General features: G+C 42.8%; 1 protein-coding gene across 1 annotated transcript; it reads right to left on the bottom strand.

Moving 5' to 3' along the window:
* Window positions 1–12,180: 12,180 nt before the first annotated feature.
* LOC116859137 (phosphate carrier protein, mitochondrial-like) lies at window positions 12,181–13,670 on the bottom strand. The gene is given in 3 exon segments (XM_032844183.1): window positions 12,181–13,425; window positions 13,428–13,505; window positions 13,508–13,670. Coding segments are annotated over 3 exon segments (1,008 nt in total). The 3' UTR covers window positions 12,181–12,658.
* Window positions 13,671–13,986: the final 316 nt, after the last annotated feature.

Below are 13,986 nucleotides of genomic sequence, written 5' to 3' on the forward strand. Positions count from 1 at the left end.
ACCTGCTAAGCCCTCCTTCCCCTCACCGCATCCTTCCAGACCCAAACACAGGGCCTGCGTTCTGGAACTCATCCCTAAGCCTTCTCACATTCTGCAGCACCCACCTGGTTCTAGACTTGACTGCCTCCCTGTCTGATTCTCCCATGAGGCTCTCTGGGAACATTTCAAATTCATCTTGATATCCCCACATGCTGGGCTTGCGATGTACCAAATACAGGGAATTTTTAGTAAATGTTAAATGAATAACTAGATGAATGAATGAAAAAAATGACTATGCTGGTAGAAATACCAGTAATAATTAGCTTTATTTAAAGGCTTTTCAGTTTATAGGAGTTTCCTACTCATCAATTTATATAATCCTCATAGCAAGTTAGAAAGGTGGTTACTCTTGCCTGAATTTCACAAAGAGGTTAAATTATTATGACAATAATAAGAGCTCGAATGTCCAAGGGCTGACTGTGTGTCAGGTAGGCAGTCATCTTTTACCATTGGGGAAACTGAGTCTCAGAAGCTTGTCTAAAGCCAGAGCCAAGATTGAAACCCACATCTTGGGACTCCAAAACCTTTGTTGAGTCCCCGACACCACGATGGCAGACAGGGTGGCGGAGCCAATCCCGCACAGATAAAGGGCGCCTGAGCTAAATCTTAAAGGACTGAAGTGAAGATCAGTGAGGGCTGGACAGCCTGGTCAGTGGGACTCACCTAGGCAAAGGAGAGAGCTGGAAGTCAGCAGACCAGACTTGGGGCCTGGCCCCAGGAACAGTGCGTGAGCAGGAAGCGATCAATGTCAGGGGTATGGGAGGTGTGGGATCATCTCACCACAGGCCTCAGATGCTCTGGGTAAACTGCTCAGACTTCATCCTGCAGTGGTGTGTGTGTGTGTGTATATAGAGGGGGCGAGGATGAACACTGCAGGAGCTCTTGAAGTATTCTTAGATGTTAGTAGGGGAAGGAGCTGAGAGCAGCAAGATCAGTTACAAGCTATGACAATAGTTCGGTCAAGTTACAAGGTGACTTAACATGAAGTAGAAATACTAAAGGGGAAACAAATACAGGACATATTGAGAATATTTCCCATACCTCTCCCGTTCTCTGTTCTTAGGCCAAGGGAATTTCTTCAATGAAAAACTTCCCCACACTCTCCTGTTTCAGGCCCCTGTGCCTTTGTATGTACTATTGGCACTGCCTCAGGTGCTCTCTCCCCTACACGCCCCTACCCACCTGGAGAATACCTATTTATTCTTCAAAATATTTCATAGATGTAACTCTTCCAAAATCTTTCCTCACTACAGGCATGATGGAGCTAATGACCCCCCTTTGTAGGATGTACATACTTCTGCAGGGACATCGGTGTGAGTGGAGTTGTTTCTACATCTGCTTCCCCTAAGAGACAGTGAATCCTGCAATGGTTGTAACCGGTTTCCGGTTTGGTTTCCTGTGCTTCCGGTAATGCCTGACCCACGCTAAGCATGATGTTGAATGAATGAATGCATGTGGGCATAAAGGAGGAAATGAATGAGTGATGCTATTATTCCCCTCCCTCTTTTCCAGCCATTCCTGATGTCCGATAGAAGAAAGCTAACTTGTCATTCTCTCTCAGATGAGGTGTTTTATCTTGAAAAATGCCTTGAACTTAAGCTTTGTTTTTGTGAAATTAGTGAGAGTCTCATTTGGCATCCAACACTAGCAAAAAAGGCCTGGGTGGAAAAGAAAGGGAAGAAGAGGAGAAAGGGGAAGCATGGTGGGCCATTGGCTGACAGGTGCTGTTTGATAAAGAAAAACAAAACACCCAAGGGGAGGTGAGCCTTTGTTATAAGTGACCTCTGAGGAACTTTTTCCTCCCAAGAGGAGCCAATAGGAAAAGACTTTGAAAACCGTAAGGAACACTAGCAAAAAGATGTATTATTACCTGACTGGATGGTAAAATATTGCCTTGCCAAGTAAGAGCTAGCTTTCCATGTTCCTATCCTTCGAAAAGGATGATTTTTAATATTAAATTACTTCTTTCACTTACTAAGACACACATTAATTATGAGGAAAACGTTTCCAAAACATAAACTTGAGTCTGTTGATAAGCACACAACTTCACAGAAAAGTAGGAAGTAATGGAGACCAGCAGCTTAACCTGTGCCGGGAAGCCATCTGTGACTTTGGAACAAGCACCTTTACTAACTGGAGGGGGCACGCCATTGTGAAATGCTAAATTAAATACCACTAAACATTATTATGGCTTCACAAAGTAGTTACAGGCTTCAGTAAGCGCACTTTTATCACAAGGACACACAATCGAAAGCCAAATAGTTCAGTTTAATGTGCCAAAAATACGTTCACCCCATACATTGTTAGAAAGAGCAGTAGGAAAAGAAATCTGAAATTTGCTGCTAATTCATTTGACGGCAGCCAACATCGCCTATCTTCCTTGGCAAGAGGGCCGTTTTTCTATGCTGTATTTTGCACACAGAAATCTGCATAGAGTGATTTGCATACCAAAAACACATTTGTAAAGGAAACTGTTTGCCTAGAAGCCAGGGAGAGATGGAGTTGCCTCTGTTGTCTTTTACACACACAACACCCCCAGGCTACTTGCTTTTCATTTCCCTATACGCAGCATTTCCACAAAGGGTTATGTACTTTATGACGCATTAAAAATTAAAGCAAAAAATCTTGTATATATCCAAGAACAACCATAAGAACAATAACCACACAGGCTACATTTCTCTAGGCTAACAGACTTCAGTGTTGACTAAGGAGAGGGTAGTCACAACTAATAATAATATAGTGAGCTTTTATTTTATATCAGGCTTTCTGCATAAATTATTGCAAATTCTCACAGTCTTCAAGATAGGTGCTGTGGTTCTTCATCTCACCCAGGAGGACACTGAGGCTCGGGGAGCTGGAGGTAAGGTAACTTGCCAAAGCCACAAGAACCAGCACCGGTGAAGCCAGCTTTGGGAGCCTATTTCCTCGCTCAGCCCTTTCCTGCCACACCCCTGCTGCCTCTCTTGTTCCCCAGTTTTGCTGCATACCATTGTCTCATTTCCAAGGGCTGAGTCTACTAGTCTGGGGTGGGGGGCAGGGAGACATGCTGGGAGAGGTGCACCCCTTTGGTTTCCTGGCATTTTTTCTGACCAGCGCTTGAAAGCAGGACAGCCCGTCTCAAGGCCCAATGAAGGTGCCCAGTAAAGCAGCTCAGTGACGGACACGGGGTAAATGGGCAATGGCCTGCGATTCAAAGGGTGTTGGGGCAGCAAGGGAGGCTGCTTGGTCCTCGCACAAAGAAGGTACACGGTAGTTGAGAGGCACTGGAACCCTCCCGCTCGGTGCCCATGCACTATCGCCCATTTGGTGCCAGCCCAGCTGTATTCTTGGAAACACAGAATGGTTTTGTGTGTGCTTAATTACAATGCTACTTACAGAGAATTGATCAGCAGTGAATCAGATGCTTGATGCATTTCTTAAGGAAAAAAATTGGTGGTGGCACTTTGGAATTTGTTCGTCTGATGAATCCTTTGGATTCTTCCAGGATACAGCCTTCAAAAGAAATCGGCCATTTCTGGAAAGTCAAGAGGGGGAAAAGGGCAGGATGAGAAGACTGAGGATGCCTGCAAAACAGGATTATAAACTTTTGCTGTCTTTTCAGATGTTTATGTGTGTTTTCTCACCTACTTTCTCTTTTTCAGGGGACAACAAAATTTATCCCTAATCATCTCTCATTATTTGTGGATTGCCATTGTCCAAAGATTCCTGGCTTTGAGACTTCATTATGATTTAGTCACTGTTAGAAAGCAGTTTTTCTGACACTTTCAGTAATAAATCTCTTTTGATCTATAGTAGCTCTGCCTCATAGCAAGTTCTGGGCTAAAGCAAGTAAAGTGACAGCAAACTGCTGCGGGGCAGACAGTCCCGGTTTGAATCCTGGTTTTGTCACTATGGTTTTTTCCTCACTTAATCCCTCTGAGCTGCTGTTTCCTCATCTGTGAAACGGGGGAGGCTGTAAGGGCAGGGCCTTCTTGGCCAACAGCTAGTCCACTCTCCTTCCTTGCTGACAGCAGCAGCAGCAACGATCCCACGTCTATTTGGCTCCAAGTGGACCTAATCCCAGCAGATGCATTGCACTACCTAAGTCCCCTGCTGTTGCTGGTGAGCCGTTTATGGAGGCCACAGGAAAGCAAGTGACCTAATTCCGGCCAATGAGGCCAGAGGGGAAATCTGGCAGAAGCTTCTGAGGAAGATTTTCCTCTCTGATAAGAGTGACAAATGAAGAGAAAGCCCCCCTGCCTTTGCCCTTCTTGCTTCCTGGTCTGGATGCTGTTGCCAATACATGACATTTGGTGCTAAGGCAGCTGTATCTTCAAAATAAGGGGGAGCATCACCGACATATTAAAGATGGCAGAGCCGAAGGACTGGAAGAACTTAGGTCCTTGGAGTAACTATTGAACCATCTTGGTTGAATCAAGATCTATTGAACCAAACTTGGTTTACCTATCTCCAGATTTCTCCTTAACAATAAACGTCTTTTTAAAAAAATATATTTTATTTATTTGACAGAGATCACAAGTAGGCAGAGAGGCAGGCAGAGAGAGAGGAGGAAGCAGGCTCCCCGCTGAGCAGAGAGCCTGATGTGGGGCTCGATCCCGGAGACCCTGGGATCATGACCTGAGCCAAAAGCAGAAGCTTTAACCCACTGAGCCACCCAGGCATCCCCAGTAAACGTCTTTTATTGTTTAACCTGTTGTGTGTTGGGTTTTGTGTTGCTGGCAGCGGGCAAAACAAAATCCTAACTTACACAAATACCAACCTCACAAAATGGTTATAAATACAGGATATGTTGGATGTAATATAGTTAGTATAATACCTGGGCCAGTGAATTGTTGCTATAATTATTAGTAACAACAGTTAGTAGACACAGGTGATGATCGAAGAGAACAAAAGTTTCTAAACACAACAGGCGAATCAAATGAATGGTACTGATTCAGCACAACAAAAAAGCTTTATATTTTTGATAAGGGTCAGGGGAGACACTGAAGTCTAAGGCAATGACTGCAGCAACAAATCCTCGTGTCTGGGAGTGAGATGTAACTACGGGCCTGAGCGCGGATGTTAATGGAGATGAAAGGACTGGGGCTCTTTGCCAGGTTTCCGTCCACCCTCTTACAAACGGACAATCGCCCTGTCAGCAGCTCTGATTCATGTCTGAAGACTAACAATTACGCGTATGTGAATTACCAGCCTTGTGAAGGAGCAGAACGCTTTCAATCCACAAAATCTCTTTCCAGAATACCAAATTTTACTAGCATTTTCCAAAAACATGTTTATGTCTTTATGGCAGGAGAGATAGATATACTGACATATATTAAACATATAATAACTTAGAAATATCATTTCCTTAGATATAGCCTGCCATTTCTGAGCATTGTCATAACTCACAGGACAACATATAGCTTACACATGAAATCACTAGTTTTTGAAACGACCTAATAGAACACAAAGGATAAACTAGGATAAACTAAGATAACATGTGAAAGTACCTAGCATAATAGAGGTGATAACATAGAGTAGACACTGAGTAAGTAATTTTAAAGTAAGCCAGATTTCCCCCTTCACTCTGCTTTAGCAAAGAAGCAAATGACAAGATATCAGTCAGTGAGGATTACACACACACATACTCACATCCATATTCACTTATGTATAGGGTCAGTGTACATCCGTCCAAAAGCCTTATATTCTATGGCAAGACAATAACATTGATTTTCATAACTGATAGACACAAAGCTTTCCGAATCTCTGAATTATTCATCATATTTGGCAGAGTATAAAAAAGTAGTACTCAGGCATATAGACAAAAGTTCATCAAGAACTGAAGACCAAAAAGGATTTCTGGTTATCTTGCAGTTAATTAAATAAAACCACCAATTCTTGAACATTTTGGTTAACTGAGATTTTCTTGTACCTTATACACACATCTGCTTTTCTCAAAAGCCATCTGCTCCTCTTTCTTTCTTACAATAAAGGGCAAAACTGTTGGCAGCTTAACTCACGTTGTGAGGCAATTCTCCAAAATGAATGATCTCTGTGTCACTAAGAGACGAAGATACCATTCATTCCTTAGAGGCTATTTCCAGCCTTTAGGATGACATACTAGATTTTTCCTTACTCACTTAATATGGAATTTAACATGACAATGACACCAGCTAGCGGCTTACTTTTGCAGCTGTAGTCTTTGTGTGTGTGTGGTTTTTTTTTTTTTTTACCTTAGGTTTCTTATTGTTTGACTTGAAGTGTAATTGACATAGAACATCGTCTTAGTTTCAGGTGTTAACATAACGATTCGATATTTGCGTACACTGTGAAACGATCACCACAGTAAGTCTAGTTACCATCCTTGCAGTGGTAGTCTTAACTTGATTGAGAAAGACAGAAGTAAGGTCTGTATCTTGAGGAAGGAAAAGATATCTGAGGTGTATGTAATAGTCTCAAGACATTTTTTTATAACAGCTTTATCGAGATATAATTCACATACCACAAAATTCATCTTTTTAAAGTGTATTCACAAAATTGAGTGTATTCACAAAATTGAGCAACCATCACCACTAATTACACAACAATTTCATCATATCAAAAAGAGACTACCCACTACACATTAGCGATCACTCCCCATTCCTCCCTCCCAACCCTCCAACCCCACACCAGCCTCTGGCAACCACGAATCTACTCTCTACAGGTTTGCCTATTCTGGACATTTCATAGAAATGAAATCACACAGTATTTGGCTGTGTCTGTCCCTTAGCATATGATTTCAAGTTTCATCACGTTGTAGCATGTATGTTATTTTGTCGAATAGAGTTGTATTCCTTTTTATGGTGAAAATATTACATTGTATGGATATGTAATATTTTTAATCTATTCATCAGTTGATGGACAGTTGGGTTGTTTCCACTTTGGGACTATTGCGAATAAAGCATCTCATATCTTAATTGAGGTGAAATTAATTTAGCACACAATTAATCATCTTTAAGTGTATAATTAAGTGTCATTCAGTGCATTCAAAAGGTTGTTCAAGGGACGCCTGGGTAATTTAGTGGGTTAAGCCTCTGCCTTCTGCTCAGGTCATGATCTCAGGGTCCTGGGATCGAGCCCCACATCTGGGCTCTCTGCTCAGCAGGGAGCCTGCTTCCCCCCTCTCTCTCTGCCTCCCTCTCTGCCTACTTGTGATCTCTCTCTCTGTGTATCAAATAAATAAATAAAATCTCTAAAAAAAAAAAGGTTATTCAATGACCACCTCTCCCTGCTTTCAAAACTTTTTATCACCCCAGAAAAATACTCCATATCCAGTAAGTATCACTTCCCATTCCCTTCACCTTAGCCCCTGGTAACCACTCATCTGCTTTCTATCTCTATGGATTTGCCTATTTTGATGTATTATACAAATCATACAATATGTGACCTTTTGTGTCTGACTTTGTTCAGTTAGCATAAAGTCTTTGAAGTTCGTCCATGCTGTAGCATGTATCAATACTTTGTTCCTTTTTATGATTAAGTAATAATTCCATTCTATGGATAGACCACAATTTATCCATCAACAGACATTTGGGTTTTTTCCACCTTCTGACTTCTCATGATATTTTAACAGCCCCCATTGTCATCATCCTAGTCCAGACTTCCCTAAATTCTCTTACTGGATTACAGCAACATTTTAACTGATCTCCTCTCCCCCTACTCCATTTGTTTCCTGAAAGTCATTCCAGCAACCTGAAAGTCATTCCATGTTTAAGGTCAGCATTCCATGCTGAAGGTCACTCCATGCCCTTCATGGGTTTTCCAATGGCTGTACGAACGATCTAAGGAGCCCAGATTTTTAAACATGAACTACAAAGTAGGAGTCACCCCCTTCCTGTTTACCTTTCCTACTTCATTTCATACCCCTCCCCCTAGAACTGGAAGGCTCCATTCAAAATAAACTTCTCAGTTCCTCAAAACCATCATCTTTTCTCTTTCTTCAGGGCAGGTGCACATTTTGTGCCCACTGCCATATACCGTCTCTTTGCTGGTCTAACTCCTACTTATTCTCTAGGTCTCATCTCAAATAGTAGATGTGCAATCTTACATATACCCTGTACTTCTTCGCAGCACTTTGCAGAACTGTAAATTATTTTTCCTATTAGACTGTGAGTTCCATAAGGGCAGGAACCATGTATTATGCCCATCACAAAAACCCTTCTGCCTAGCCCAACATAGGCATATGATAGATGATGATTAATAGTAGTTATAGACTGGGCATGGGCAGAATTACCAAATTGCCCCTGAAATTTTAGATACTCTATTACTGAAGGTCTTAAAATACATGGACACACATACACACAAATCTTAGTTATAATTACATTGTTAGAACTCTCCCTACTTATCCATTCACTCAAATACAGTTTTCAGAAAAGACAAGACAGTGGTGCCTGGGGCGGTGAGCTCATAAGCTGAGCATCTGACTCTTGACTTTGGCTTAGGTCATGATCTCGGGATACAACCCCTCAGTCGGGCTCCACACTCAGTGCAGAGTCTGCTTGTCCCTCTCCCACTGCTCCTCCCCCTCCTCATGCTCTCTCTCTCTCTCTTTAAAGAATACATTTTTAAAAATTCTTAAAAAAAAAAAAAAGAAAAAGCAAGATGAAGCCTTTTAAATAATATTAAAATTTAAATTCCCTTTCAGGGATGCCCAGGTGGCTCAGTCAGTTAACCGTCCCACTCTTCATCTTAGGTCAGGTCTTAATCTCTTGAGTTGTGAGCTTAAGCCCTGCGTTGGGCTCCACACTGGGTATGGAACCTACTTTAAATAAATAAATGAAGAGACAGATAGATAAAAAATAAATTTCCTTTCAAACTGTTCTTTGTTCATGATTTTTTAAAAAATGATCTTGTTAAAAAATATTTATTTGACAGAGAGAGAGATCACAAGTAGGCAGAGAGGCAGGCAGAGGGAGAGGGGGAAGCAGGCTCCCTTTCTGAGCAGAGAGCCTGATGCAGGGCTCAATCTCAGGACCCTGAGATCATGACCTGAGCAGAAGGCAGAGGCTTAACCCACTGAGCCACCCAGGCGCCCCTAAAACAATGATCTTTCAGAGCACGTAGAACAAGCCTACTATAACTGAATGGCTGCCTATCAAAATGTGATCTTCTGACTTCAGAGATTATTCTTGCCTTTGAAAGGCTCAAAAGAAATACTTTCTAAAGACACACTTATACAGCAAGGAAAAATACTCGTAACATTAATACCTTGATTCTTTCTAATCTTTATGAGTGTGGTTTAACATGTAAATATGGCTTTTGTTTTTCAAGATTTTACCTACTTTCTTTATTCACTTCTCAGAGAACAGATCAATGGATGAGATTACAGCTCCCAATCATGAAATTAATTTCATATACTTGAAAAAGCTACTTTGATCACCACCTGGGGGAAAAGATAAATAGCCTAAGCCAGCTTTTTTAGCTGCAGGAACTGAAGATTAGAGGAAAGAATTAGAAAATGTGATAAAATAAAGTCTTGAAACTGAAGTACCACAAGTTACAAGAAAAAAAAAAAATTAACACACACTGTTTTTATGACCATCAGTCTTTTCAAGTTAGGACTGAGGCACTGACCTGATGTGGAAAATGACTTAAATATTAAATTAAATGTATTTAAGTATTTAGCAGTTTGATTACTTCTAAGCAATTATACCATAGGTTTTTCCACAACTGAACCATGTTACAAACTTTCCATTAGTGCAAAATTAGGAAATCTTTATAGTACAAATAGAAGTCCTTTTTTACAAATAGAAATGTAAAAAAATATTTTTGAGGGTTTATAAAAAGCAATTTATGAAAAAGATAATAGTTGGTTATGTCAAGGTGCTGAGCTTGAGTAGTGAAGAAAATGTGAACTCTGATTCAGACTGTATCACTTATTATATGATGTTGAGAAAGTTACCTAGCTCCTGAGTCCCAGTTTCTTTATATACAAAATGTACAACTTCAAGGATTGAGATTATGAGAAAATGCATATAAATTGTCTCACAATACCAAGGCACCTGGGTGGCTCAGCCATTGAGCATCTGATTCTTGGTTTTGGCTCAGGTTGTGGTCTCAGGATCAGGGGGCTGAGCCCCTCATTAGGCTCAGCTCTCAGTGGGAAGTCTGCTTGAGATTCTCTCCCTTTCCCTCTGCCGCTTCCCACCCCCTACCTTCCCACCTCCTTTTGTGTGCATGCACATGCTCACTTGCCCTTTCTTAGGTAAATAAATGAATCTTAAAAAAAAAAAAAGTCTCACAATACTATACATATACTATGGCTTTTCTAATTCTAACAGATTTGCATAATTTCACAGAGCAGTAATTACAAAGTAAAACATTGAACAGGTCATTCAAATTTTCCCTCTTCTGCGTTTACTGTAGTTTCTTTCATAGAAAGTAGCTAATCCAATGTAATCTTTTACCTTTTTAAAAACCAGGATAGAGTACTATTAGAGTTTTACATTGTTGATGAGAGATTAACAATAAAGTGATATTCTGGTGGAAAACAAAAAAACAAAAAAACATTGAACAGAAGTTTAAGTTGTACCAAAGGAATAGTAATTAGGAAGAAAATCCCCCAATGACTTTGAACGTAAAAGAGTTGTTCAATTATTTAATTAAATTAATTTTTACTTAGTAACCTTACTTAACTGTATTTGTTTATTAACCTTTATTAACCTTATGTGAATTAATTTTTATTCTTTATTGTTAGCTCCTGTGGCCCCTATTTAGTCAGACATTTATTTAAACCAGCCACCCAAAAAAAGTGAATAGAAATCTAGGAACTGAAGAGGAAAACTGCTGACCCAAACTAAATAAATTTCCTTGACCATGTCCATGATAGTCAAAATCATGGCCGAAGAGTTGTCCTTAGATTATAATCCTGTAAGCATGCGCAGTGTATACTACAGACATCATCTGGTGTTCTCGGCAGAACAATCAAGAAATGTCACAGAACAGGTGGTATACTGAAACTCCACAAAGATCTTGCAGCAACCCCCTAGATTACAGTACAGATAGCAAGAACTTTACTTAATAAATTGTTGACCAGAGAAACTTCCTACAAACATTCTACAAGGCAACACTAGACAGAAAGATATTTGTCTTAAAAATTTCCAAGAAAAATCCCACACAATTTAGTCCCTTGAAATTTATCATTCTCCTTCATTGAGAACTTCTCTTTTCAAAAAAAACCTGGACACTAAGTGCCTACGGAAAGTCAGTGTCTTAATAATATATAGTATCCTTCCTTTGCATCCTCCCCCAAAACAAACAAAATAGGACTAAATATAAATTTGATTCTAGCTCATTCACAAGTTCTGATTTTTCTAAGTTCTTTATTTTCAAATCAAGACAATTCAAATATACTTACTTAAATGTAGACGTTTTTAAACTTCTGTTAACCCCTAAACAGTTTACTATTACATAGTTAAAACATCCATATATTTTAAATTTGCAGTCCTTAACACAAGTTAAGGCAATCATCTAACAGTGTGGCAAATTGCAGCAAATATCACATTAAAGTTTATTTCTTACTTACATTCTACAAACATCTCTAATTCACAGTTTCACTAATTTTATAATTTCCCCAATGAGAGATGTGAAGGCTACAGAAAACTGTATGTGCTTTATAACTTCAGTAAATTTTATGAACCTCAACCATCATAAGGATCATGGAAACATGTACCAAATTAAATGAAGGCATTTGTGACATTAAAAGTGAGATTTTCCTTCCAAAGTCACCAAAACCACTCTTTAATATTCAACAAAAAATTGGAATTGCAGGGTTTCATGTGTGTGTTTTTAAATGTCAGGGTGGTATGATCTTCTTTGGATGTATGGCTGTTGAAAGCTGACTTGTACAAAAGAAATTTTTAGAGAACAGAGGCTTTTCTTTACATATTTATTCCCAGAGCCTGCCCTTCATCTCATTTTGGTTTTCCACATTGATCCAATTGTAGCGCTTCCTGGAGAGAGCTATGTTCTAATCAGCAACATCAGGAAGGGAATTGGACAAAGCAAAATGAGAAAATGCAGATCTTCTCATGTCACGTCTCTTTGAAAACAGTGAATACATTCTAAGTTACGAGGCAATAGAAGCCACCATTTATTTAACTTTTAATAGTTTTTTTTTTTTTTCATGTGATGGACATGAACAGGAAACATGGAATGAGTCCTTCATCTATTCAATAGGTGCACGATTTCTATTGAGGTGAGTAGCAGAATTTGACTTTGTTCCCTACCCCACGCGGTAGTGCTGACCTTCAAACCTCATTAGTAGGCTATTCAGTAAATCTCCACTGAATGGTGACTCAAAGGAGAAACAATCTAGAGACCCTAAATTACCTAACATTACTTCCCGTTAAGAATTTTCTCCTTAAAGTTGCCGGAAAGCTACCGAGTTAAAGCAGCCGTGCCGATTCCCCAAAGGTAACGGTTCGGACTCCTACTAATTGAAAAAGCTGCAGTTGGCAAAAAAGTAAGGAATCAGTCCTTTAAAGAGAACTCTGGACTACATATCGTCACCTCTCCAAAGCCAGAAAACGAAACATGTGACACGCTAGCACTGCCTGGACACTTGGGCCCAGGGTGGCCGCAGGAGCTGCCAAATCCACGCCTACTCCTGCTGCTTCTGGGTTGGGGGCGCTTCGGCGGCCGGAGGGCGAGGCAGCTTGAAATAGACCTTGACCGAGTCACAGATGAACCACTGCAGCGCCGTCAGGGTGCCGATCATGATGATGCGGGCGAACAGGCCCTTCCAGACGCCCGTAAAGCCCAGTCTGCGCAGCACCTTGAAGGCCGTGCTGCCCTTCTCCTTGTTCAAAACGGACACGACGGAGTCGGCCGGATGGGACACAACGGCGCAGAAGATGCCGGCGATGTAGCCGGCCACAAAGGTGACGGCCAGCTGCTCGGCCTTGGTGCACTGGCGCTGGGGCTTGGGGACCACGTACTTGTAGAGGGCCTCCACCGTGCGCTCGAAGCAGGCGAGCTTCATCCTGGTGTAGGGGATCTGCCGCAGCCACAGCGGAGCCACGCCCTTGTAGAAGGCCCACGGGCCCTCCTCGGCGTACATCCGCGGGGCGGCGGCGCGCAGCGTGCGGGCGAAGCCGGGCTGCGTCTGCATGCGCACCTTCACCGCCTCCATGGGGGCCAGCGCCACGTCGGCGAAGAACTCGGCGCTGGCCCACGCGGCCAGGTACAGGCTGGTTCTCCACTCGTACGCCCCCTCCGGGCCCAGCAGCTCGCTGTAGCGGATCTTGAAGACCTCGTAGAGCCCGAACTTGAAGAGGCCCTGCAGGGAGCACCCCAGGAGGGTCGGGGCCCAGCCTCGGGCCAGGCCCAGCAGCCGGTCCTCACGCACCGTCGCACTGAAGCCCTGAGGATGCCCTTGTACTTGCCGGGGTCCGCCTGCATGCGGCACTTGACCAGGTCCAGGGGCACGATGGCCGTGTGCGTCAGCTCAGCATGCCGCCCAGGCCGCACAGCAGCAGGTACCTCGTGGAGCCGTACTCGCAGCTCTGCTCCTCCTCCTCCTCCCCCGCCGCCGCCGCCGCCCCCCAGAGCCTGCCCCGGAGCGGGCCCGAGCTTCCCGCCTGCCGGCCTCGGTAACCGCTAGCATCACGCATGACCGCGCCCGCTCCGGTCACACACTTCGCTCCCCCGAGCTCTTCCCTCGCGGGGGCCGCGAAACAACTGCGTGTGCGTCGTGCGCTTCCCCCGCGCGCCTGCGAGCCCAACGGTCGAGTCGGTCGGTGGGTCGGTCGGGGTGGGCCACAGGTGCAGCCAGGGGCTGCCAGGCTTCTTCTGCCCCAGCTCCAGGTGCTCCTGCGCAGGCCCCACCGGCGGGTGAGGTGGCTGCCCCGAGTCCCGCTCCCGGGGCAGGGGGGATCAAGGAGGAGTGTCCCCTTGCCCTTCACCACCAGGACCGTCCTCCATCCCTCC

This window comes from Lontra canadensis, unplaced genomic scaffold (genome assembly GCF_010015895.1).
Source record: "Lontra canadensis isolate GAN:19392208 unplaced genomic scaffold, GSC_riverotter_1.0 scaffold148, whole genome shotgun sequence".
Lineage (NCBI taxonomy): Eukaryota > Metazoa > Chordata > Mammalia > Carnivora > Mustelidae > Lontra > Lontra canadensis.